The sequence below is a fragment of the Electrophorus electricus genome, chromosome 6, assembly GCF_013358815.1.
Source record: "Electrophorus electricus isolate fEleEle1 chromosome 6, fEleEle1.pri, whole genome shotgun sequence".
Lineage (NCBI taxonomy): Eukaryota > Metazoa > Chordata > Actinopteri > Gymnotiformes > Gymnotidae > Electrophorus > Electrophorus electricus.
In genome coordinates this window covers 27,771,534-27,797,413 of record NC_049540.1, presented here as the reverse complement: position 1 = coordinate 27,797,413, position 25,880 = coordinate 27,771,534, and the positions used below count along the sequence as shown (strand labels likewise).

Genomic DNA, 25,880 nt, shown 5'->3' with positions numbered 1-25,880 from the left:
ACTCAGTGTGACCATACGGGTAGCATATCATTAGGAACAAACCATACAAGTGACCTCCCAAGTAAGGTTAGTTTGCCGCTACTGAGTCTGTCTGCCAGTAGACCTTCCCTTTATATCATGTCATGAGAAAACTTGGAGACATATAATTAAAATTGCAAAGGTCAGTGTAAACTAACCAGGACAGAACTAATGTCTTATCTATTGTGTTTTATGCAATATGTCAGTAGGTTGACGTCAAAAACATGGCCGTTAAAGGATTCTTCAAGCTAGATCAGAGCACAAGAAGATAACACAGGTGCATGCACCCACATGCACGCACGCACACACACAGAAACTGGCGCTCTAACATTCTTATCGGACAGCTCTTGATGAAGCAGGATATCGGTGTTGACTACCACAGGTGAGGTATTGCTACTTTTATAAGTCATTAGGATATGAGGCTTGCATTTAGTAAGAAACTGAAAGATAAAATCTCAGTTTATGAATTGTGGTATGCACCATACCTCTGCTATAGATCAGCCTTCAAATCCCACAAACACTCCACCCTGCTTTTAAGGGCCATTTTAGTGTCATTGACTTCTTCTGGGGTAGCTGTGCTGCAGCTTGCATATCCAGCAAACACAAGTCCTCGACTATAACAAGCCACAGGTTTCAAGCTGCTTCTCCAGCAGTCTGAGATTCAGCGCGAGCGCCGGCGTGTCGGCTCCATTCAATCAGCATACGGCTCAAAGACGCAATTGTTTCACACAGCCACTCGAACGAGTCTGCGCCTCCCCTCGAGTTCCCTCCTCTCTCTTATGCTCTCTCTCTCTCCCCTTCTCCCCTCTCTCAAAACATTAAGACAAAGCCATTTCTGTCCTTTGCCACTGTTTTCAGTCAGTCCCTGTTAGCAGAAATATCTCATATTCCCTTTGACCTTTATGACAAAAAGCTCTTCATGTCTTGCCTTTTTTTTTTGCCTGAAATCCCCCCCCCCCCCCAAAAAAAACCCCACATTTATTTTATTTATTTTTTTAAAGAAAGTAACCTCTTCAGGGTTATGGTCACAGATCTGCCACTGTTCTGGCAGAATGTTATGGTTTCTAAGCCTTGGTGCAGTTCTCTGATCTCACCCCCATTCCTGGACTGGGTCTTGTACAATGCCTCTATATATCTTACTGCAATTTCTTCCGTTTATTGTACAGAAGCGGTGAAATGTTCCTCTTCATCATCTGGGATCACCCTAAGATGAAGTAAAGTTTGTGCCATAGCATTACATGAAGACCTAACAGATATTGCTAAAAACAAACAAACAAACAAACAACAAAACACAGTAAATCCGCAATGTTATACCAGTAGATAAGACTACTAAAGAGCAACCTTTTGTAACATTGAAGGTATAAAAAGTATGTACTTTTCAATAATATCGATTCAGTTAATATCGTTAAAGTTTATCAGGTTTTTATGGGATTTTTGTACTCACTGAAATAATGCACACATATACATTACGCATTAAATTAATTTTTCTGAAAGATCATCGAATCAAGATACTTTCCCGACATTTTTTTTTCAGTCTAGTTCTGCATGATGGCTCCACTTACAACAACCGATCTGCAATTATGCGGTACAACCTGCCGAGCCGATTTCCCCTCATCTCCTCCTGACTCGGCCAGTCCGCTCAGTCGTGCTGACGATTTCATAACTTTAAAACAATTTTTTTTTTCGAAACATAAACAAAATCAGAGCGCACACTTGTACTGATCCGGGCCCCGAGCGCGTCCATGTACCTGTTGGCCCCGGGCTTCGGGCTCATTGTAGTGGCGCTCAGTCCCTCCCCCCTCCGTCTGTCTGCGGAGAACCAGATCTCCGCCATGCTGGGACAGAGCAACTTCTCACGCCACTCCAGCTACTCGGGATTCTTTTAACTCGCCCGAGAAACAGCGAAACGGGTTTTGTTTTAAGTCGCCAGGTAAGTGCAATTTGTGCGGAGGCATATTTCTAATTCCCCTCTTCGCGGGGTTCTTGTATGAGTGGCTAAACTTGAGCTCACTGTTTGCTTCGTCGCAATGGGCGATGCAGAGTTGTTCTGCGGTCACGCTTTGGACTTTGAGCTCGTGTTCCTGCACTTGTTGCGTGGAAACGCTCCCACTGCGCGAGCTCTCCCGTGGGCTTTCCTCGCGTTTTCTTGCTGTTTTCTCATCAAAAGCTTCGTGACACACAGTAGCCGGTCACGGTGCGCTGAACGTCTCTTTATTTTCGCTGCTGTAGTGCCGGGCCAGTATTCGCTCGTTGGCGGTGTTTATTCCCAAAGTATTTTCTCTTTTTCTCGAAATACGACAAAGCCTGCTGGCCGGACCCGTTTCATACATATCGGCGAATAAAAGAGCCGGAGGTTTGACTTGATGGCCAGCTAATTGACTTGCAAGAAGTGAGTAGTTTGAATGTTTCCGCCTGTCCTTCATTCAGTTTGGGTTGAAATCTGTTGTTCAGCTCGGCAGCTATAAACATTTAAATGGAAGTCTGGCCTTCAAGGGCCGGTGGACGGTTGCTGTGTAAAGAAGGCATACATTAGCGTTTCCCATCTGAGCAACAAAAGAGTGTTTGAGACAAGCAGGTTTGTTCCGAGCATGCAGTTCTGTCCCCGGGCCGCTGAATGAGGGGGGGATTTCACTTTGTGGTTAGTCTGTCTCCTAAGATCGCCTTGATCTTCAAGATGGATCTCTCTCTAGCCCGCCGGTCACCGATACTCGTTTTCAGCGCTTCCAAACGTGAGTGCAGCCTAATTCAGAAGCGTAAAGCTACGGCGGAATCTTACCCCGAGAGTAACTGCTGCGCGTAAGTCAGATGTCGGTGCATGTGTGCACCTTGGATCCTTACCTCCAAATGTTTGAAACCTGACCCGGGGCTGTGGGGTAAACGCTACCCGTGTACCCGGGAATGCTGAGGCTTTGTCTGTGCTCTGGTTTCAGTTGGAGCTCTACAAGTCTTGCTTTGTAGAGCTAAAAGCTTGGCTGGTGTTTGAATGATGTGGACATATTAGACATGTTTACAGAAGAGCCCTGTCAAATTTTCGGCAGAGGCTTTTTTTTTTTTTTTTTTTTATAATAATTTATGCACATTTTCCAGCTGTTTTCAAAATACCATTTACCTTCACCCACAGTAGTTCACTGTATGGTGACAGCTGGAGATGACTTGTACCCCATGTCTCCTCGGGGAGGTTTCCTCACCACTTGATTGGATGTCCTCAGGGAGTGCGGCAAAAACTGAGATGTTTCTATATAAATGTCCTATTCCCTGTTGCCTTAGTCACTGAGTGATTTAATTCTTATTCATGACCCTATTCTTTTTTCCAACTACACTGGGTACCCAGTAGTTAATTAGAGCAAATGCCATCACACTCATCTTTTCTTAATGAGTTGGTTTCTCTGTTTCCCCTGAGGAAATGTATTTTAATGGAGCAGTGCTCTCTGTGTGTGTGTGTGTGTGTGTTCCCATCCACTGGGTTGATGTAGATGGAATATCTCTCACTGTTCTTTGTGTTCTGTATTATCATTAGTATTCTTCTTCTTCTTATGTTACATTTTATTTAGTGCCTTTCTCAAACTCAAGGACACGTTACAGTCAGATAGCTGCTATTTCACACACACAAACCTGATGAAGACACTTTAATATGGTGGAATCATCTCAGACAGATCCTCCTGTCAGTGGGTCATACAGGCACGCTGTAATCCTGTAAGGCAAACATCACTGGCAGCCAATCGATTAATACGGCCTTGACCTCTCAACCCATCTGATATGATGTGTCTAGAACCTGTGACAGCCACTGTACAGAAAGTAGACTTTATGCTGGAATAATCTGAATTTAATAGATTGGAAGCATTGATGGTGATATTTACTGTAGTACATCTCAGCCTTTCCGATCAAATGCATTTAGCTCTAAGCTAACTGATCTGTTTTAGACTTTAGAATGTGTCCTTGGCAGCTATTGCGTTAACTTGGCAAGAGAAGTTGCTTTATCTGCACTAGTTAAGAAAGGCCTAGATAGATTTCTGTTGATGTTCTTCTGAGAAAATGCTAACACAGGTGTAATTCCTGGACAAAACCTAAAAAGGAGTGAAAAAGACTTAAATAGTAACTCAGTGGTGTTTATTCTTGGCCTGTGTCCTGCCAGTCAAACATTTAGCCTTGAAGTACTGCCTGTAGCCATAAACCCACCTGTGCGTGACTGGTCTTCCTTCATGATGGATAATATTATTGGATAATTTTCTAATTTGCCAGTTCACACATGTTTATTCAGTAGGATTCTTTAATCAGTAATGTTGGTTCATAACAGTAGTAGCCTATTATCATCAAATCTCAAAGTCTCCATCGAAGCTAGCTGCGGAAGTTGGCCCTGCAGAGCAGTACATTTTAGTTCCTGGCCTGCGTTGTGCACAGATGGCCAGGCCTTTACCGTAACCCACTGGTACAGGCATAAACGTGGCTCGTCTCGAATCTTTGAACATTCAAATGTGCTGAATCCCATTAATTCAGATGATTTGGCATGGTCTCCAATTGATCTGTTATTCCTAATAAGTGTATTAATCTGAATTGGTAAATGATTTAAATCTTTATCTAAGTTATGTATAAAAGCAGACGTCTGCAGTTTACTGTGACTGACCAAAATAACCTCATTTGCCCTTCTTGGTGATTGAGTTACATGGGCTCTTCTGCTGACAGACAAGTACTGGGAGCCGATGTGACCAATCTGACATCACCACATGGTTCCACTGGTCCTTGTGGTACCTTCTAGCGTGGGGACTAGAACAGCATTACCCTGTCTCCAGGCCACAGTGGTGCCCTGAACGAGCCCTTTCTCAGTGCCAGCGTTCGTTTAGCGTGACGGCCGTGATCTGCTGAACTTGGCCCTTGCCCTCTGCTTTTCCTTGCTTTGTTTGTGGGAGTGGACAAGGCACAGGCTGGGTATCTCTCTCTCCGCAGGCAGAACAGACCTGCATTGTCTCGCTCTGCCAGCGTCTTTCAGCCTCTGCGCAGAGATCACTGGGTGAGGCGGAGGAGCCAGGTGCCTGCGCTCATTTTTTTACAGCTCTGGAAAGCACCAGCCTGGTTACCGGTGCCTTGTTACCTTTGCCTCGGCACACCCTTTGTGACTGGGATTGGTGGGATGGGGTCAGAGGAAAAGTGCTCCAACATGCTCGACTGTGGCCCTGCTAGTAGCAGAACCGAGTGTTTGTCTTGTGCCAACACCCATAAACTTGAACATGAACTCAGTCAAATTCAAGTGGTTGCTATTGATAGGACGAGTTATTCTAAGTACATTTTAAAGTCTTTATACAAATGTCTTTCTGACCTTCAGATGCAATAGGTTTGCGTGATGGAATGTTTGGTTAATACCTGATCGGCTGGTTGTCACGTGAGACTCTTCAGACTGTTATCTTAGACAAATGACCTCAGGGATCAGAGTTTCTCAGTGACCTCTCCGCTGAAGGCACTTGTGCAGACACAAGCTTTTCTTTCTCTCTCTTAATCTTTTTTTTGTTGTTGCCTGTGTTGTTTTTTTGTGTGTCCTCTCTCTCCTTCCCGTTCACCTGTGTGTCCATGAGTCCCCCCCCCCCCTCCCCCCCGCGCATCCTCCGAATGGTCAGCATCAGCTTGGTAGTGTTGAAGAATGGGTTTATCAGGAAAATTAAACTGTGCGTTTGTTTACTGTCGATTCTAAGTGTTAATTTGTGTTAACCTTTTAAGTTGTTAGCATGTTGTCAGTTGCTACCATGGCAGTTTGTGTTTGGGAGTACTTGGTATGTTAAAGAAGTAAATATCACATACTCCGCTATTAGAAACACTTATGGGAAATGATCCCACAATGATCCCAAAGCACTGTGGCATCTCGCAGGATCTCATCTCATTAGAGATGTAATGTTGTTTAAACCAGACTCCCAAAATTGTCTCATTCCAGTGGTAATCTGTTTTAGCCTGTAGGAAAGGAAGTCCAATGTGATTTTGATTAAAATTGACTGAAAAGGTTCATTGTGCAGTGACCGCCCTCGCAAAAAGAGAATTCATTGATTTCTCGTGTCGCGATTTCTCATCTGATCTCCGTGTTTTTACCATTAGCTTTGAATCACCTGTAACGTAAGCTGCACTAGTGGTCACGTGACTAGTCATGTGGGTGGTTATCATCACAAGCAGATCTGTGGGATTTGTAGGCGGATGAGGTGTGTTCTGTGCTGTAGGAGCAACCCTTGGTGCAGGGGCTTGCGTGATGGCTCCACCCCAGCAGTGAAAAAACTGAACATGTGTAAGTCGCAGTGCTGCTCTTGAAGGATTTTTAAGGATACGGGGTAGATCTGTATCACCTGCTTCTCCACTGGCGTCAGTTTGACAGTAAATGGGGCAATGCAATGTTTCTTTACAGTAATGTTAATTAAAATCTGCTTTCAGTAATGGCTAAAGATGAACATCAAATGCAATCGGTCAAATACATGTTTACCTACAGAAACCAGTAATGTTTCTTGTAAAATGGTGCTTGTATACTTCTCCAGAGAAACTGCTCATCCTAACTATATATTCTGATGACACTACCCAAGTGACTAATTATGCGCCCGATGTTCCATGTTATTTGGTGTGCACATGTCATGGGGAAAGCTGCTGGATCTGTACCTGAGGATGCCTGAGGTCCTTCCAGGTCGCAGAATCACAGGAAACATCACCCGATGGCACTGGAAAGATACACAAAACATTGACATGAATAAATATATTCAGACACCCCCTCCCCCAAACCTACACACCCTGTCTCACTCCATGTCCCCAGGCTTGAATGTCTAATTAGAACCAAATGTGAATAACATCTACTTAACGCATTAATTGTAAGGAAACCGAGGTTGGTGTCCCTGAGCTTTCTGGCGCCAGGGATCCAAAGCATTCCCTGATATCAGAATGTTCTGAGATGTCTGATTGCATTCTGTTTGGAGGATGTAGGTTGATTATTAGTCCAGTAAGACACAAGGAGGTGATCTGTCTGTTTTCACTAATAAGCCCAAATCATAACAAGTGACCAGTCGTTTGTTCGCATGGTGATTTGAGGTGTTAACGGTACATGTATTCATCCCGAATCTTCACAATATGGCGAATGCAGATGACGCACAGGAGCAAAAAAGACCTGCTTGCTTGTTTCATTTCAGCTATTTCAGCTATTCATTTCAGGTTCCCAGTGAACTGAGTGGTGGATAAGGACGGTGTGTCCGAGGTGTGTGTGTGTGTGTGTGTGTGTGTGTGTGTGTGTGTGCGTGCGGCAACGCGTCAGCGTACTGAGACGCATTCACGGGCATCATGCTCTTATCCAGAGCAACTTCCATTTTCAGGTCGCAGGCAGATGTTATATTGGGATTCTGACTACTTATCCATGTTTCTGCATCTAGGTGCAAAAGTAGAAAACATTACCGAAGCAACTGGCATTTACATGTCATCTGTCTGGGCTTAAGCTTTAAATGTTGGAATATAAATTGCGTGGAACAAATTACATTTTTTACATTGCATTTTTGTTTATTTTGTGCTTAAAAACAAGATGCTTTTCAGTTTTCTAGCTGTTGTGATCTGTTGCCTTTAAAAAAAATCTTATCAGCCCTATACAAAAATATCAACTATGCAAGAGTGTATGTTCATTGTTTACATATTATTGCTTACTACACTACAGACTGTACCAACGACCACAGGGGGGACTGTACCACAGTAACTTGCGCTACTCTCCATACTCTAGGGAAAAGCTCCTAGCTTTCTGTATTTGGGGGTTTTTGGTGCTTCATTTGTACAGAACTCGTACTGAACCATGATGTTCAAACTGGTGTGAACCAAATCATGATTTGTGTGTTCATCGTTTCTGGGAAGATGGATGTTTATCTCCATGTGGAAATATGCTGATCCCCAAAGTTTCAGGCATTTGCTTTTATTAAATATGCAAACATCTCGTTACATCCACTGCAGTGAGATTGATTTTTCTCTCTTCCTGTTTTCTTTTTATAAGTTCCATGAGAGGAGGGGGAAATTCTTCTGCACAATTGCCCCTTTGCCCTGGTGCAATTCAAGCCCCCACCCACCCATCCTGTACGTAAACCCCAGAAGGGCGCTCCCTGCTGAGGCCGGAGGAAGGGCTATTGATTTAACCAGAAGCTGCAGGTGTGGTGGTGCAGAAAAAATTGTGTTTAGTAAAGGCATAAGGGGCTGATGGGATACGTGTGAACCACACCGAAGGTTTCACTGAGGTGCTGGCAGGGGGCCCCAACGAAACATGATGACTTCACCAAACACAGTGAGGTGTGTTGCGTGAGCTGATACCTTGATACTTGATAGCATGCTTTGTGCTCGCTCGCTCTCATTCTCGTAGGTGTGCTGTGTGGGTGTGTGTGAGAGCAAGCCCTGTGGTGGGTTTGCATGTGACGTTTCTCTGTGTGTGTGTGTGTGTGTGTGTGTGTGTGTGTGTGTGTGCACATTTACGCTGTTGTAATGGCTATTTGGTGAAAAAATTAATAGTCTCTTTGCATGGGGATGAAAACAGGAAAAATGCATCAGGACTGCTCTCCTCGTTAGTAGTTGTGCAACGCAAACAGGGTCAGAGTAAAGACCTGACAATCAGAATGTGTGGAATTACACAAGCATGGGAGAACTGATCCCAGATCAGCATTCTTCCAGATGGTTGGTTTTCCCTTGTGGCTACAGTTAGTATGTGTAAGAGGAGGCATGCTCTCAGTGCCGGGAGAGCAGAGCCCGTACACGCAGCCGTGGATCCCACGGCACACACACACACTCACGGAGGGGGATACAAGCGACCGCTGTAGCGGGTGATGCGAGGAAGGTCAGCGTGTTGGGGGGGTGTGTGTGTGTGTGAGATGGGCAAGTCAGGTGGAGAGGCCAGCGGGAAATGGGCTGTTTATTGCGCATTTTGAAGCCGACGCGTTCTAAAGTAAATGAAAATGTGTCGTCGAATTTTATTGTCTGGTTTGAATTTCCTCACATAAAAATGAGAGAAATTCTCAGCACTTCTGAATAATTTTGTTACATTTTTAAAATGGTTATATAGATTTTCATTTATGTCAAATCACAGCTAACACTCTAACACACACACACACACACACACGTGCCAGCTGATCTTGCTGCTATTGTTTGAAGCTGACAGTGGCAGGAATGCTCTCCAATGAGCCCCCTCAAGGCTGGGTGGGGGTGGGTATGAGTGAGAGAGAGAGAGAGAGATGCAACCGTCTGTTTCCTTCCTCCCCCCTGACGTGGTCGTTTTTTTTTTGTTTTTTTTTTTAATCCATAAATATTTAATTGCAGCTTAGCTGTGAGGCAAAGAGACGAGAGGTTAGAAATTGAGAGTAAAGGAACACACACCGAGGGAGAGACTGAAAGCGAGAGGTGAAGGTGCTCCGCGTCTTTCATCGTTGCTGCGCTGGCGCACTCAGCGCTCTCTCCTCCTGAGGTCTGGTCCTCAGTCTGCTCCCGTAGCCTCCTGACCCCGGGGGGGGGGCAGGAAGAGCATCTCCCCCCACACCCACTGTCGCTGGGAGCTGCTGGGCGACTAGTGCTCGTGTGCAGCTCGTGTCTCGCACTGGAGCTGCCGAGATTCTGGACGCAGGGACGTCACGGACGCAGGTGAGAACGCTGCCGCTCTGAGGGAGTTGGTGAGCTCTTTGATTTTCTGGATTTTTTGGTTTGTTTGTTTTTAAAGGCAAAATGCCTTCCTCCTTTTTTGTGTTTGTCATCAAGCATTTAGACTTTCTTGCTGTTGTTGGGTGAGTAAGAATCGCGCGTTGTGCTTCATGAATATTGCTAACGTTGCTTTTAATGCAGTAATGCAGAAACGTTTGGGCTAAATGAATGAGGAGCTGTGTGGCGTTGCGCTGGTCTATAGGTGATGAGAAGCCCCCCGTCACCGTGGTTTTGCACATCGCTGTTAGCACTCCTGCCGCCTGTAATTCTCAGAGGAGGAGCTGGGAAAAGGAGTTCACTTACGTCGTCCTGACTCCTGTCAGTCTGTCCCCACGGCGACACCAGCCACGTAGTAAGCCATACCAGTGGCTGCACGTGTGAGTGTAATTAGCGTGGGCTGCGACAGTCAGACCCGGAGCGGCGCGCGTGTTGCTCTAGAGAAGGCTGCGCTTGGCTCGCGGAGATCAGAGAGCATCAGTAGGCGTTTTCCAGTGCTGTCGGGCAACTTGAAAGCTCCAGACACATGCCTGTCAGCCACGGTTTCCCCTGTCTGGGTGAGTGTGTGTGTGTGTGTGTGTGTGTGTGTGTGTGTGTGTGTGTGTGTGTATGTGTGTGTATGTGTGTGTGTGTGTGTATGTGTGTGTATGTGTGTGTATGTGTGTGTATGTGTGTGTATGTGTGTGTATGTGTGTGTGTATGTGTGTGTGTGTGTGTGTGTGTGTGTGTGTGTGTGTGTGTGTGTGTGTGTGTGTGTGTGTGCACAGGTTTGCATGCTTTGTGTGGGTGTGGTTGGTTTCTTTTTTTTAAGCCCTCCATGCTGTCTTGCATTGGAATGTCAGGTATTACTTTTCACAAACTGTGTGTGATTCTTAAAGATGTAAATCCCTCTATAGTATGTGCCAGTTCAGACAAGGGGCCAAAATTGATTCATTAAAAAACAAATCTGGTTTTTCTTTACTGCCTCCTGTCTTCTAGGGTAATGCATTCATAACCCTTAGAATTTTAAAGGGTAATGGTAAAAAAACAAAAACCAGAAGAGATACATTCACAACACTTATGGCTGCAAAAACAAGTGTGTGTGTGTGTGTGGGGGGGGGGGGTGGTGTCTGTGTATGGGGGGGTGTATGTGTGTGTGTGTGTGTGGGTGTATGGTTTATGTATGTATTAAAGACTGGGATAAATGCTTGTATTAAAGTTAATCTGGTCTGAACTGCTGTGTCTCAGGAATGCATTACCCACATTGGAAAGTTTTTCTGCAGTATCAACTGTAAAGGGTCTTCATCAAGAAAGCCAACAGCCCCACAGTGGGAACCCATGGAAAGAAATCTGCATATTTTATCATTTTCCACTTCAGCCTTCTCCTGAGTGTGGAACTCAAACATTTGAGAGCCAGTTTCGGAAGTTGGGTTTGGCCCCGTTTTTATTACCTTGGTGCATCATGGAGAATGTTTTTACTGGGCTCCCGGGATCTATAAACAGTTTGGGCAAACATGGAAGGGGAAATGTTTGCCTAAATGTGTTTGAAGCGTTGTTTAAGTAGTGCAGAGCTCGTGCTGTGAGGGACATGTCTGCCACTGGGGAGAGGATACGAGATGGAGCGCACCGGTCGTCAAAACGTTAAACTATGACGAAGTAGCACAGTCGTGAATAATTAGAGGGATGTGCAGAAACAGGAGAGCCTGTGCTGCTGGAGGGACCCAAACGTAGTGCCGCTGCACGTTAACGCTGTTGAGAGGATATGGAACACAGGTCAGGCTTAGAAACTGTTCTAGGAACAGTTAAGACTATATGCTCCAAGTTTAAAAACTCTGATATTAAAAAAAAGTAGACTCGCATCATGTTAAATCTAGAGGAAGTCAGCTCCTGCAAGGGCCAGTTTCCTCACCGTGTCCAGATCTGCGTCCCCCTACACGCCGCGTTACGCCGCTGAGGCCAATTCTTTAATATTCAAATAAGCCACAGTGTAGTACTTGCTGTGTGCAAAAATTCATTTCCATCTTTAGGGTTGGTGTCTCCCCCACTAGAAGCTGAGGCAGGTCCTTGTTTGGATGTTGCCCTTTAGTTTCAGAACGAAAAGCTTCAAGCTCATTCAGTGGGCGTGGTTTCATTGCTTCCTTCGGTGGGCGTGGTTTCAGGCTGGGCACGGCTGCAGGTCAAGACAGGTTGCATTGCTGGATTTGCAGAGACGAACTTGGCTTCCTCTCTACTGAGGGTCATAAAAACTGTTTAGAAAGGGTAGTCATTTCAGACAGGGATTTCAGTTTTGGGTGTGTTCGGGTGTGTGCTCAGGCTGGAGCAGATGTTTAAACGCTAATGAGCTGCAGTCTGACAGCGGCCCCCGAGGGACCACAGTCTCGGCCTTGGAGTCAGAGCCTTGAAAGCAGTCTGGAATACAGTCAGAAGCTAACGTCTCTCCCTAGGCCCTTCTGACAGGTCCTACATCACCAGACAGCACAGGACCCAGTATTACGCGGCGGCCTGTGTGTCCTTTGTCCCAGTTTGACCTAGCAGAACCGTGATGTGGTCTGGAAGGCTGAACTGTGTAGTGGTCACAGACAGGGAGCAGTAGGCAGGGATTACTGGGCTGTGTGTGAGATCAGGGTTAAGGTTCTCAGCAGGCTGCAGGGTCATTGATGCCTGCGTTAAGCCGGGAGGCCAAACAGCCGCACACGTGGCTCGTGAGGACCAATCTCCACTACTGCCACATGGGGTGTGTTCTCTGTTCTCTTCTAGTCCTGATTCACTGAGGATCTCTGTCTCTCATGAACTTGTCATGAATGTGTTGACATGCAGTATCATCTGTTAAGCTACTAACACATTGCTATTTTAATCTGTAATGCAGAGATAAGATGGAGGCTAACGGCAGTTTCTGCTGATGCTCTGGCACGCACTAAAACGCTGTAAGTAAAATGAACAGGAGCCAGACCGGCAGGCTGGTCTCACTGCCTGGAGACCAGCTTATAGAGATTCCCTGTGTATCGGCATTTGGTGGGAGACGTTTTGGCAGTGGTTATGATAAGAAGAAGAAATTGTAGCCAGCAGTAGGAACCCAAATGCCACCCCCGTACCAACCAGAAAAGGAGGAGAATACAGCCCATAATATTGTCTCTCTTGGTCTGCACTGCCAGGATTCCTCAACACTCTCTTTTTTTTTTCTGCTGGGCTCTGCGGTTGTCATGACAACAGAACACCCCCCAAAGCTTGCAGTGCCTCCCCCCTGTGTCTCCTTAGCCAGGCTGATGGAGTGTGAGAAGCAGGCTGTGTGTGTGTGTGTGTGTGTGTGTGTGTGTGTGTGTGTGTGTGTGTGTGTGTGTGTGTGTGTGTGTGTGTGTGCGTGCGTGTCTGCGCTGCTCCCAAGCTCCTTTGTGTTCCCGTGTGACCCCGCGCCATGGCTCGCGACGGAGAGAAAGGCCCGTGTCTTCAGCGTCCCTAGCAGAAACGTTACGCACAACCTCAGGCTGTAGGTGTGAGTGTTGTGTTTGCCGTGTATGGAACTTTCTGCGGTGGTGGTTGGTTGTTTTTAAACAAAGTTTCCTCTGTGCGTGCACGTGTGTGTACAGATACTCTTCTCTGCTGCATGCGTTTCCGCACCAAGCGTATAGTTCTGTTTTACTGTGTGTGTGTGTGTGTGTCTTTCTCATCTGAAGGCTGTTTTCCTTCCCCAGATCAGCACTGGTGAAGCTTCCTGCATCCTCCGCTGCCGTCTAAGACCTGGATCCCAGGTGATCGTTTCTTTAATGAATCACTACTCGCCTCCAGACGTCATGACGTACAAGTAAGTTGTTTTTGTCCGTCTCCCGATGTCCAGCTGCGTTTTCTAATAAAGAATCTCGTCTGTGTTCTCCTGCGTGAGCTCAGCGCATGGCGCTGTGGCCAGCTTGACGCCTTTCCCTGCGCTCGGGCGAATGTTGCGGCCGCCTAAAAGTGCAGCGGAGCCCAAGCGCATAAAGGCCCCCTCTGTCAGGACCCCGCAATGCACATGTCATTCGCAAGAAGCTTGATTAGCATGCCATGCTGGCTGAGCTGTGTTTGCTGATCGCTGTTGGAAACAGGCCTGCCCCACTGATCCAAGAACAGTTCCAGACCCAATCTGAGGGTCAGTGCTGGGCCAGCCTGGCCTCTTCAAAGCTGGTCGGCTGCTCCGTTATTCCAGGGCTTGACAGAGCTGCTCGAGTGAGAGCTGATGCCCTTTTTTCGCCTTGCGTTCAAATGGGGGGCGGGGCCAGATCTTCACAGAGACAATTGGCAGAATGTAGGACACTGGAGAGACAGTGAATCTCTGCCTGTCAGCTGATGGTGAGAGATGGGGAGCCTCCTCTAATGGCTCATTCTCTGTGTGAATGTTTGGAATTTGGATTGGAACGTTTCGGGTCTTGGAATCTCGGATGATCTGTAGTCCTTTTCTTTATGGAGGTAGCAGCTCATGTTGGCCATGTTTCTGGGAGATGGCTGTGGGTTTGCCTGACAAGGCTAGCTTTGGTACACACACACACACACACACACACACACACACACACACACACAGGCATGCATGACTGTTCTTAATCTTATACAAGATGTTTGTGTCTTAAACTCAGTTGCTAGATCAGCTCTGCCCCAATCAAGCCTGTGTGTGCAGATTAGACTTTAATCCAGCCCTGCTTTTCTCTTCCTCTCCTGCTTCCCTGGCTTGCTCTGTCAGCGATGAACGCTGCGCCGCCCCCCCCCCCCCCCCCCCCCCCCCCCCCCCCGTCATGCTCCCAGCTCACAAGTAAGGGATGAGTTTCTGGACAACCTCGCCAAAGTATCAAAGGTATCCTAGCAACTATTGCAAGTGGCGGACCGAGGCCCCCAATTTAGTTGTCCATTGTATTGCCAGTGCTGGCCTGCGTTGTTGTGCAATTGTTGGTGTGGAAGAATGATAAATGTCCTGCCAAAAGGATGAGGGAGGGAGGTGGTTCTGGAGATTGGAGCATGAACAAAGCGCGCCTCTGCGTCGGACCACTTAACATTCATGTTTTTATGGAGCCTTTGCCCCACACGCACTGTACTCCACCTGCCCCTGATCACAAAGAGCAGAGAGGGTTCCCCACCACTCCGGGATTGTCTTCATCTCAAACATGGTTTCATACGCTCTCCCTACATTAATCTCATAATCTCTCCCCCTCCCTCTCTCTCTCTCTCTCTCTCTCTCTCTCTCTCTCTCTCTCTCTCTCTCTCTCTCTCTCTCTCTCTCTCTCTCTCTCTCTCCCTCCCCCCCCCCCCCCTCTCTCTCTCTCTCTCTCTCTCTCCCCCCCCCCCTCTCTCTTTCTCTCTAGGGACTATGCTAGCTATAGTGTTGATGTCTTGTCTCCTCTCTCTCCTGACTTTGTATGGTGGGCAGATCTGGATCTCTGTGTTTAGATACTCGGTGGTTGAAAGAACAGCGTAAAATGCTGCAAGTGTTTATTTTGTTTATTTATGACTGCGATTGTATTCCTGGACATAAACAACAAAACTAGTCGGAATGGTTTACTTGGATCTTTTGATGCAACCTTTGGCATAACGGAGCACTGAGCCAAGTAAATGTTTTACACGCCAACACATTTTGATATGAGATCAGCTGTAGGAGGGGGAGGAGCAGAGCAAAATCCTCTTCATGATGGTCTCAAACCCTCCAGGCATGCCCTTTTAGGGCGGTCTCGGACCCTAGGGGCGTGCCCTTTTAGGGCGGTCTCGGACCCTAGGGGTGTGCCCTTTTAGGGCGGTCTCGGACCCTAGGGGTGTGCCCTTTTAGGGCGGTCTCGGACCCTAGGGGTGTGCCCTTTTAGGGCGGTCTCGGACCCTAGGGGTGTGCCCTTTTAGGGCGGTCTCGGACCCTAGCGGTGTGCCCTTTTAGGGCGGTCTCGGACCCTTCATTCTTCTCTTTGCCTAAGTGAGCCACTTCTCTCTATTTTCAACTCTTTTCTTTCTACACTTTCTGGTTTATCAGATGTTTCTGTCCTCTAAAAGCCTTGAGTAAATATTTGATTCAGACAAACCCCCTCTGGTGCTCTGAAAGAGACTACAGCATCTCGGAGCGCATCCCCCGTGGTGCGTGTCAAAACGAATCCTGCGTCAGCAGGTGCAGCTGCAACGGCCTGGCGCACGGAAACGCGGCCTTCTCGCCAATTCGAAGTGTCCTCGTGACGCTTCCGTAAGTGCCCTCGAGTCCGAAATGACAGCAGCCACCGCTCGCACTAGAGTGCAGCTCCGTCTGCTTCATCAAACTCGTTTGTGCGCCCGTCAACCCGCCCACAATCGCATCGTTGTCTCGGCCGTTATGAAAAGCATGACCTATGACACGGGCACTTCCTCTTTCCGTGTCCCTGGGTCCTGTCGTATGGGGAGGGGAGGGGGGAGGAGTAGTCAGCCCACGAGCGGATCCGAGAATGAGTCGTGTCGGACGTTGATGACACGTTTTGTTTGTGGTGAGTGAAGTCATGTCAGCGCGTTTCCGTCAACTGTAGGATGGAACACGAGCTTTGACCTCCAGCTCATCAATTTCGAGCTCCTGTCAGTGGCCCCCGCCAGAGTTTTTGATAGCTGTGTGCGAGTGCGAGCCTGGCACCTGACATGAGAAGGCAAGCCTGATGCTCTGACTCGAGTGTGTGTGTGTGTGTGAGAACCTGTGCGATGGAGAATGGAGACAATAGTGACTACTGAGCCCGTGGATTGGCGTGGGGAGGGGTCTGAGTGAGGCTAGCTTGCATGTGTTGTGTTCATGGCTTTATTTACCAGACATCCGAAAGGACTGATTCAGGATCATATGTCTCCCCCCCGATCAACTCTGTGTTTCTGTATGAGCTGGTCCCGTCGTAACTACAAATGTAGCTAAAGATGGATCATACTGTGGCTACTCGATGTGCAGAGAGCTCAGAATTAAATTGCTATATAAATAAAGAGGCAGTCAAATTTGTGCAAAGTATTTAAAAGAACTCTACTGTGTCTTGTTCTAATAATTTCTCTCTTTTTTTTTTTTTTTTTTTTAGTTTTTATTTATTTGGCCACTTGATTGTGCATGCACGTGATGGAATTCCATGTGTATGGCATGCTTTAATTACCTCTGGTCGGGGTCGGGGTCGCCCCTCTGGCTCAGGAAGTGTGAAATGTCCGTGCGAGGCTCCCGGATCCCAGATCGCATCCACTCGCACCTGCGGCCCAGAGTCGTCGGCTCTGTTGCGTCGCCGCAAGAAGGTGTTGCAGAGCGGCACTGCGAACCTTCTCGGAGAGCGCAGGTACCAGCTCGCACATCTCATCCCGAAGACGTCTGAATCACTGGGACGAGCGAGTGCTTCGGTATCTCACTGCCCACTGGGAGGGCCCCTGTGAAGCACTTTGTCAATGAAGAGAAGCTTCCGGACAGAGGGACAGAATCTCATATCCCTCTCCTCATTACAGGCCAGCTGACACCCTGTTGTTGTTGTTGTTGTTCTACCACCCCCGACTGATGTCAGATCAGTGTCCTAGGCTGATCGCTGCTACCCAGTGTCCCACTTGCCTGTTTAAGGGCTCCAGTTAATCCCATCAGCCTGAAGACATCTCCTGTTTTGCATTTAAAAACAAATAATGGTGTTTTGGAACCATCGCTTGGACAGCTTGCTGTTTCTGCGTGCGTGCGCCCCTAGTAACAGGTTGAAAAGTGTCTGTGTGTCTTTTTCTGTCCTGATGATGGAGTGTTTGGATGGAGGTTCCAGCTGGCGGGTGGGGCTTGGCATCACCAGTGGATACTTGGCTTTTAAAACCCATAGGGCTTTGCTTGGCATACTGGCATGCCAGGAATATAATCTCACTGCTGTTAGAAAGAACTCACACCTGCAAACTGTAACTTAGTCCTCTATAAACCCTTGTTACCCTGTAAAGCCATAATGCAAGAACTTGTAAAGATCTGTTTGTTTATTTATCTATTGAATTTTTATTTGAACTCCTGCGTGCTGTGGTTATTTTGCATGCTTCTGTCGTCTGTGCGTGCATGCAAGCATGTGCGTGTGTGTAGGCGTGCGAGCATGCTTTGGGGTGCATGTTTTGTGGTTTTTAATGTGCACACACACACACACACCTCATCAACGCTGCTTTTAAAATGCACAAAGACAGCTGCCAATTCAAAGCAGCACTATTCTTTTTCCTGGTTCAGCAAATGTGCCTGAGATGTTCTCTCTCTCTCTCTCTGTTTTTGCTGGTGTGTGAGGGAGGGAGTACAGGGGAGTCTGATTATGTTTGTGTTTATCAGAACTTGGCTAATGATTAGTAGACTTGCCCGGTGGGTGGGGTGTGTGTGTGTGTGTGTGTGTGTGTGTGTGTGTGTGTGTGTGTGTCTGTCTCCTGAGGATGTGATGTATTTATTAGTCTCCATCTCCATTGTCCTGTGTGTTAATGCATGCCATCAGCATCTACTGTGTTGTAACAGCCCATCACTAGTATGAAGTTTCATAATAACCCTGATATTTTGCCATCTCTCTCTCTCTCTCTCTGTGTGTGTGTGTGTATGTGTGTTTGTGTGTTTCTCCCAGCTGGAGGATTTTATAATTCTCCCTCCCTGAAGCCAGGATTCACTCATCTAGTTGAACATCGTGGAAGAGTTACAGGTCAGAAGCTTCCTTCCTCGCTCCCCTCCTCTTCTGCACTCGTCCGTCTGCTTGACCACACTCTCCCTCTTGCTGTTTTGTGGGTCTGTGAGGGAGCAGTACCTCCTCATGTTTCCAGCTGCTAGGCTAACTCTCCTCAGCCACACAGCTGATGGTGCACTCTGCTATTTATTGATTTTGTGTGTGTGTGTGTGTGTGAGTTGGGCTTTGGTGTTTGTTTCGTTTCGGTGGGTCTCCTTTTCTCTGATTCTGCCTCAGCTGATGTGCTATTGGATTTGCATTTGGTTCTCCTCACTGTCCCCACCCTGCCTGCCCTCTACTCGCCTCGCAGTGCAACTCTTCAAATACATGTGGCAGTCTGTGTCAGGGTAGGAGAGAGCAGGAGGAAGAGGAGGAGTGGAGGTCCAGCTGCTGCCATGGCAGGTCACAAGGTCACGGACCTCTCTCTCTCTTTCTCTCTCCCTCCCCTCTCTCTCCCTCTCTCTGCCTTTCCACCCCCCTCTCTCTCCCTCTCTCTCTCCCTCCCCTCTCTCTCCCTCTCTCTCTCCCTCCCCCTCTCCCTCCCCCCCTCTCTCTCTCTCTCTTTCTCTCTCCCTCCCCTCTCTCTCCCTCTCTCTGCCTTTCCACCCCCCTCTCTCTCCCTCTCTCTCCCTCCCCTCTCTCTCCCTCCCCCTCTCTCTCTCTCTCTCTCTTTCTCTCTCCCTCCCCTCTCTCTCCCTCTCTCTGCCTTTCCACCCCCCTCTCTCTCCCTCCCCTCTCTCTCCCTCTCTCAGCCTCTCCACCACCCCCCCCCCTCTCTCTCTCTCTCTGTCTCTCTCTAGCTGGCTCTAGCTGGCTCATGTGCGCGTTCGGTGGATTTCTGTGTGTGTATTTTAGTCATTTTTCCAGGGTTGACCCCGAGTAAGAGCACTGTGTTGGGGCGGAGTGCAGTACAACGTGCAGGAAAGACCAGACCTTTGCACAGTGTCAGCTGTTACACAACACTTCAGCTCCTCATTCCTTGTGTTCTCAGCGGGGTTTTGTGGCGTCTCTCCTAAAAACATGTGCTCCTCGCCGTTCTTTGGCGTAAAGAATCTGTTTAATTGTTCTATTGTAATGCTCACTCTCTCCTCCTCTCCCCTCCTGTGTGTGAAATGAGGGCTTTGGTTTGTGTGTTTCATCACAGTTGCCAGGCTCTCTGCTGGGGGGGGGGGGCGGTTGTGTGCGGTGACCCTAAATCCTGGCATGAACCCGCCGCTCCGCTGCGCCTCTGAATGGGTAGCGAGTGGGAGCCTGGCGCGCTGCGATCGCTCTGTTACGGAATGCCAGAGCTAGACGCTGGCCGGTGGCAAATGAGTTGATCTATCGCAGGCAAAACTGCTGCGTTTACAGCATGTACTTAATTCGGCCTGCAGAGGGAGGGCTGTTTTAATAGTGTGTGTGTGTGTGTGTGTGTGTGTGTGTGTGTGTGTGTGTGTGTGTGTGTGTGTGTGTGTGTGTGTGTGTGTGTGTGTGTGTGTGTGTGTGTGTGTGTGATACTGCACCCCCACTCTCACCTCCTGGTTTCTAGCTGTCTAAAGGTAGCAGGCTCAATGAGCAGTTCTGCAGTGCTGTGTTAAGTTTGCTGTGTTGAATTTGAAACCTGATTCAGAGGGAAGTTCTCGATTCTGTACAGTTCAGATTAACAGTAGAGTACAACGATGGGATATGCGTAACAGTAATACAATATAGTAATTACAGTGCACACTATAGTCTAAAGGTTTCATCCACTGTGTGTGTGTGTGTGTGACAGGACACCACTCTAGTATTGCAGCAATGCCTGGCCTCTGTGAGGAAGGAAGCTCTAGAAAACTGAGTCCCTCTAGGTTACACACCACACACACACACACACACACACACACAGAAAGAGAGAGGAGGATCACGATAACTGTCACTCTCTAAAGGTAATCTGGCCCTCCCAGAGTTAAACTTGATCTTTCTTCAGAGTTGTGCACACATGCGTGCACACACAGGCACCTGCGGTAGAGCATCGTAGCTCAGGCCTGTGATTTTACCTCTCTGATCTTTATAGTCCCAGAATAGCGCTGTGTAAGGTGGCAGACATGTACCCGCACACGTCTGTCGCTTTTTCTTCTGAAGTGCTTCCTTTTTTTCATTTAATTTGTTTTTTTTTTCTTTTCCTGTCTCTTAGTACATTGCATCTGCACTATACTGGCTTTCATTTCTGAGGCTTTTATTAATGTGTGGGTGGGGGTGTGGGTGTTTTTTGGTTTTTTTTACTATACACTCCCATGTAGCTTGGGGGAATATGGTCAGTGGCTGCTTGGTAATTAAAGGGAGGTGTGGTTGGTGCTGAGAACTGGCTCTTACAGAGATGTCAAGGGTCAAAGGAAGGTAGGAACACACACACACACGTATCTTAGGCCTTTAAAGAAAAGTTTAACTGCAGATACCACTATATCTCTAGACCTAAACATAAACATCTGTGAGTAAGTCAGAGTTTCTTTGACTCTGTTAGGGTTTGAAGTAAAATTTTTGTGCATGAAATGCTGATGAGAACCAAATTGCTCATAAAGTGATGTTCAGGTGTTCCTGGTAATAACATATTTCCTGTCAAAGATCTAGACCTTTAACATGTAACTCTTCCCTCTTTGTCTAGTGAGCTGATTGGTTACAATGATTGGTTCACACACACACACACACACACACACACACACACACACACACACCTCCCTCTGGTGTTGTCATGGCACTGAGTGGATTTGAACAGACACTTCTCTGTATTAGGGACTGGTTAGTGCTGCTCACTGACGTGGAACCAGAGCCATCTGATTGGCATGGAACGTGAGCGCACGTTTACTCCTCCAGATGTTCAGTCACTGTGATACCTGCTCTTCCTGCTGGAGGTCAGTGACACTACATCTCCCAGAATGGCGAGAGCTCCGGCAGACATATGCGAGCGGCTAGTTTAGCACGGCCTGCGCCTGCCCTGCCTTCTGCCCTGAGTCTCGAGTTTCTCAAAGAACATGCGCTCTCCTCAACCTGTCCCACTGCCGTGGAGCTCTACCACCTGCTCGGTGAAGTCGGAGCCATGTGTTAGAGAGGATGTAGGACCAGCTGACTGCTCTGGAGAATTCCCGCTCACTTCCAAAAATAAGAGCGCTCCATATGAGGTTTCTCTATTCCACTACCTGTTTTGTTTTTTTTTCTGCTGCTTGGCTGAAGCACCTCTGCCGATTTTTTTAAATTTTTTTATTTATTTTTTATTTATTTCTTTTTAATTATTTTTGTAGAGTTTGACCTCTGTACCTGAACAGGGCTCCTGACTTCAGCACATGCACACGTTAAAAGGACCTCTGAGCTCACCTTCTTGCACCCCAGCAAGCGTTAAACGCACCTAGCAACTGTGTGTTACAGTTCCGTAAGAGCAAAGCTGCGCGAGTATGTTTATATGTGTGTTTTGGTGTTGTAAGAGTGCAAGGGAGAGAAACTCACACACTTCTGCAGTCTCTGTTTGTTTACAACACCCCCCCCCCCCCCCCGCCCTTTTCACCATTTCATCTTCGCCCTCTTCTTTCCTCTCTTCAAACTCACATGGGTCGCGTGTGCAAACTGGGGTTTTGGACTCCAAATATAGGCCTTTACGGTAGCTGACCCTGTCTTTGCCTTTAGTGTGGTCACTCTAGGCCTGGCTCAGCTCAGAACCCTGTCCCCGTGCTGTAATTATATGCGAGGGTATCTATTTGGTGTCCTTTGAGAAGCACTGCTGTTGCCTAGCGCTGCAAAACTCCCCCTTTAGTCATTTCGCAAGCGCCGACGTACTAAAGTGCAAGGCGCCTTGCTTTTAGCCTGGTTAGAATGTGTAGCTTTTCTGTTTATTCCTGGTTAGTTTCTTGTTGCCGAAGGGAACAAGCTTGCCGCCGACCTACTGTAGCTGAATTTTGTTGAGTGTTTTAGTTTCTCGGCCTGCTGCTGTTGAGTCATCAGTCCTGGAGCAAATAGTAAGCGCTACCAGTGATCCCTCCTCAGGAATTCCTTTTATCATATCATCTTTCAGTGGTAAAATAAAAGCAAACTCTTCTTGCTTTTGTGACAAAGAACAAGAGGTTCACGTGGTTCATTAATTCTTGTACCTTTTTAGATGATATTTTTAAACCACTGCTAGGGTCTGGTTTTTTTGGGGGGGGGGTGAACCAGGCAGAGAGGGACTTGCCCTGACCCTCCAGAGCAGCTGAAGACATTTGTCCACATCCAAAAGCTTTCAGAAAACATGCACAAATATGGACAAAACAAACGCAGTGAACAGAGAGGGTTCCGTCCATGTCCGCTCGACTTTGTTTTTATTTGTTTTGTTTTTTTTGCCCTACTTTAAAATAAATAAATAAATAAATAAATAAATATATATATATATATATATATATATATATATATATATATATATATATATATATATATATATATATATAATTTTTCATTTTTATTTATTTTATTTTTTTTCCCTTCCTTTCATACCCACGCCGTTGTAAACGCACGCGGCCATTTGAAATGATGTCATGAAAATGTTTTCAGATCTCCTGCCAGAGCAAAGAAGCCGAGACTTGTCTGGTGGTCTGTACCTAAGGAACCGCACGACCCCTCATTACTCTCCAGTCCTAGACACAGCTACCAAACTCCCACAATGCATCACTGCCTCCCACGGTTCTGTGGTGCTTCAAATGAGCTTTGAACTCGCAAAGGGTTTCACATGGGGAGTTTGTTTGCCTTCTGCTCTTACATTGTTGTCCCTTCCTCCTCCTCTATACACACGGATTGGGACGTCCTGACCAGAGGTCCCCTACCGAAGTTCACGGTGCTGGTGACCGTTAGATGAGTAAAGCACTGAGATTAGAGAGTGCGACACGCACACGCGCGCATGCGGGCACGGGCACCGTCGGACAGCAAGCTCTTGAGAGAGAGTGGGATTGTGGGAGATTTCAGTGGCCACAGTGGGAAAGCAGATTGTGGGAAGGCCTTTGGGTGGTGACTGAGTGGCCCCATAGCGATGCCAGATCAGTGTGCCATCTGAACGCAAGCCAAGAGCACTGTTAAAGCCAAGGGAAAGGGAGAGATGGACAGAGATTATGGAGAGAGTGTGTGTGTGTGTGTGTGTGTGTGTGTGTGTGAGGGAATGTGAAAGAATGGGTTTGGCAGGAACTGAATGTTTTGAAAAGGCACATGACATCCCAGTAGGCCTGGTGCCAGTATCTGTGACCCATTTGCGTTTTCAGAGTTGTAGGGGTGCGGCGTGGGTCAAACAGGTGCAGCACACGCTAGACTAGCCTTCTTACCTTGTACAGCATTCACACAGATCCACAACGCATAGAGTAAAGACACTATGGAGCGCATGAGCTCGGGCCTACTCTATTAGAGCTACCTCTCTGTCTGTGGTGCTCTGGGGAGTTTCACTGCTGCGTACGGTCATGGTTTATTTTCTTTTATTTGTCAGGGACCGGAGTGTAAATCAGAATTTAGACATTTTAGGACTGTTGCATTTGTGTTTGTACGTGCTGCCCCTGGGCAGTGTTGTCAGGAGGCGTGGTATCTCCTGCATGATGACGCCCAGTTCTGCGTGGCTGTCTCTCTCGATGACGTCAGGCGACTGGCGTGCTTGTTAACCATATCTTAGACATAAAGGCCTGGGTGTCTCGGGATGTTTTTTTTTTTTTTTTTTTTTCTTTCATCCAGGATAAAACAGAAGTATTGATCACTGGTTCAAAGGTCTAGAGAAAGTATCTGACCTCTAAACTAAATGCACTGGGGTTTAACCCAGGCCACCACCAAGAAAAGCTTTCGAGTGCTTGAGAGAGAGACTGAAAATATTGATATTTTTAAATGGAAACATTTAATTCATCTGGCTTTCATGTAGCGTGTTTTGTTTTATAAATTTATGGTCTTAGTATTTCTACCTACTTTTATTGATTATCATTTGTTATTATTTCTTTTATTCTATTTGTTTTCATTTTTAACATTTTACTTAATCTACTGCTATACAATAATCAATTTATTGATGAATTTTAATTTAATAACTTTATCGGTAATACTATTGCTTGTATTGCACATTTTTATTGGTCTTCTTTTATTGGTTTCTATGCTCTGTCAGCGTTTATTGGGAGAACACTATGGATTTTTCCCTCCTACAGGAGACGGAGTACGGAAAAATGAAATGGAAACAACTGGCAAACCCCTCTTAGGCCTTGGGGATGCTCCATCCAGCCGAGTCAATAAAAATCATCTTTCCTGTGATGTTCTCTCGTGCAGATGGTTACAACGATGAGTGTCCCGTGATCTTGTTTCCATGGTGACGGGCGTCCGCGCCACCGGCTCAGATTTGCTCAGATCGTGTTCCATTGATGCATTCTTCCCTGGCTTTCTCTGTACTTTCTTCAACCTCAAAGCCTGATCCTTGAAATATGGGGCAGTGGCAGAACAAGAGGATGGATGAGGCGGCAGCGTTGCGGGGCAGGGCAGACACCAGCCTGGGTCTCTCAGCTTCAGCCGAGCATTGTAGGGCACTTGACTGTTACGGCTTTTGTGCTGAACTCATTTGTTCTCGGTATATTAAATGTAAAAGGGCTCTTTTAATAGTTTTTTTTTTAATGGCAGCATTAGCAGGAAGCAGGAAATTTGATTCTTCTGGTGTTTTTGTGTAGGCCAGACTCGCCCTCCTCCCTCTGTATATGTGCTGAGATCTTTTCACTAAACTGTAGGAACCCAAAACCTGCTCTACCAGGTCGCACAATCCCCTTTCTCCTCTCGGCGCGACACGCGATAGGGTTCACCGCTTGGACACGAACCGCCCACGTGCGTACCCGGAGGACGCACAAACGCAGATCTCATCCGGCCAGAGTGTAGCTGATCAGCGGAAGCGGTCACGTGACGCTAAAAAGGCAATCGTGCTGCTCTATGAACGCAAAACCAAGTTTTGTTTGTTTGTTTGCTTTTTTTTTTTTTTAAAGAAAAACAATTAAACAATGCTCTATAAAATTAAAACGAGAGATCTGTCGTCGCACGCGCTACCTCCCATAGTTGCTTGGATCTGAAAAGCCTCCCAAGGCAATGGACTGTCACGCACACGGTGCGTGGGCTGTTACGCTCTCGCGTTTCGCCTCTCCGAGTCACTCTGCACCTCGGGCGCCATCGCGCTGTGCTTTTGAGCGCGCGTCCCTGTTTGGGTAGACCGCGGGACCCTTTCGCAGTCTGGCGGTGCCACGCGGTCGGGGGAAGAGTGGGACCGGGATGAGGCGAGCTCGGGAACAGAACGGGAACGTTACGGAGGTGTGGCATCGAGTTCAGATATGTGAGCTGCGATCAGATAATGTGCTTGAATGAGAATAAGGGAAGGCGGGGGAATGGGGTGGTTTGTTCTGCGGTGACGGTACAAATGCGGGATTTGTCCGTGTTTCTTTTGAAACACGTTTTGCGAGAGATGGTTTTTATGGAACTGATTTCCGGATGTTCTGTTTCTAATCAGATTTAAGTGTGTGTGAAATGTGGTGTTTTAAACTTGCCTCTAGTGAGTAGTGGAGTCACAGTGCTTGTCTGAACGCGCTTCGTTAAATCCCCCATCACGGCTCCATTAGTGTGACAGATGAGAATAGT

General features: G+C 47.2%; 1 protein-coding gene across 7 annotated transcripts in view; it reads left to right on the top strand.

Annotated features, from left to right (window-relative positions):
* Positions 1-1,467: 1,467 nt before the first annotated feature.
* Positions 1,468-25,880, top strand: part of LOC113573722 (sema domain, immunoglobulin domain (Ig), transmembrane domain (TM) and short cytoplasmic domain, (semaphorin) 4D) — a 36,118-nt gene continuing 11,705 nt past the window's right edge. For 2 of the 7 annotated variants that reach the window (XM_035526968.1, XM_035526965.1), the window contains exons 1-2: positions 1,468-1,948; positions 13,347-13,456. In XM_035526968.1, the coding sequence (XP_035382861.1) occupies positions 13,419-13,456 (38 nt within the window). In that variant the 5' untranslated portion in view covers positions 1,468-1,948; positions 13,347-13,418. Of the gene's footprint in view, positions 1,949-2,169; positions 2,408-9,520; positions 9,625-13,346; positions 13,457-18,188; positions 18,264-20,600; positions 20,637-25,390; positions 25,557-25,880 lie in introns of those variants that run through there. The other 5 variants (XM_035526970.1, XM_035526967.1, XM_035526966.1 and 2 more) reach the window with 5 other exon arrangements.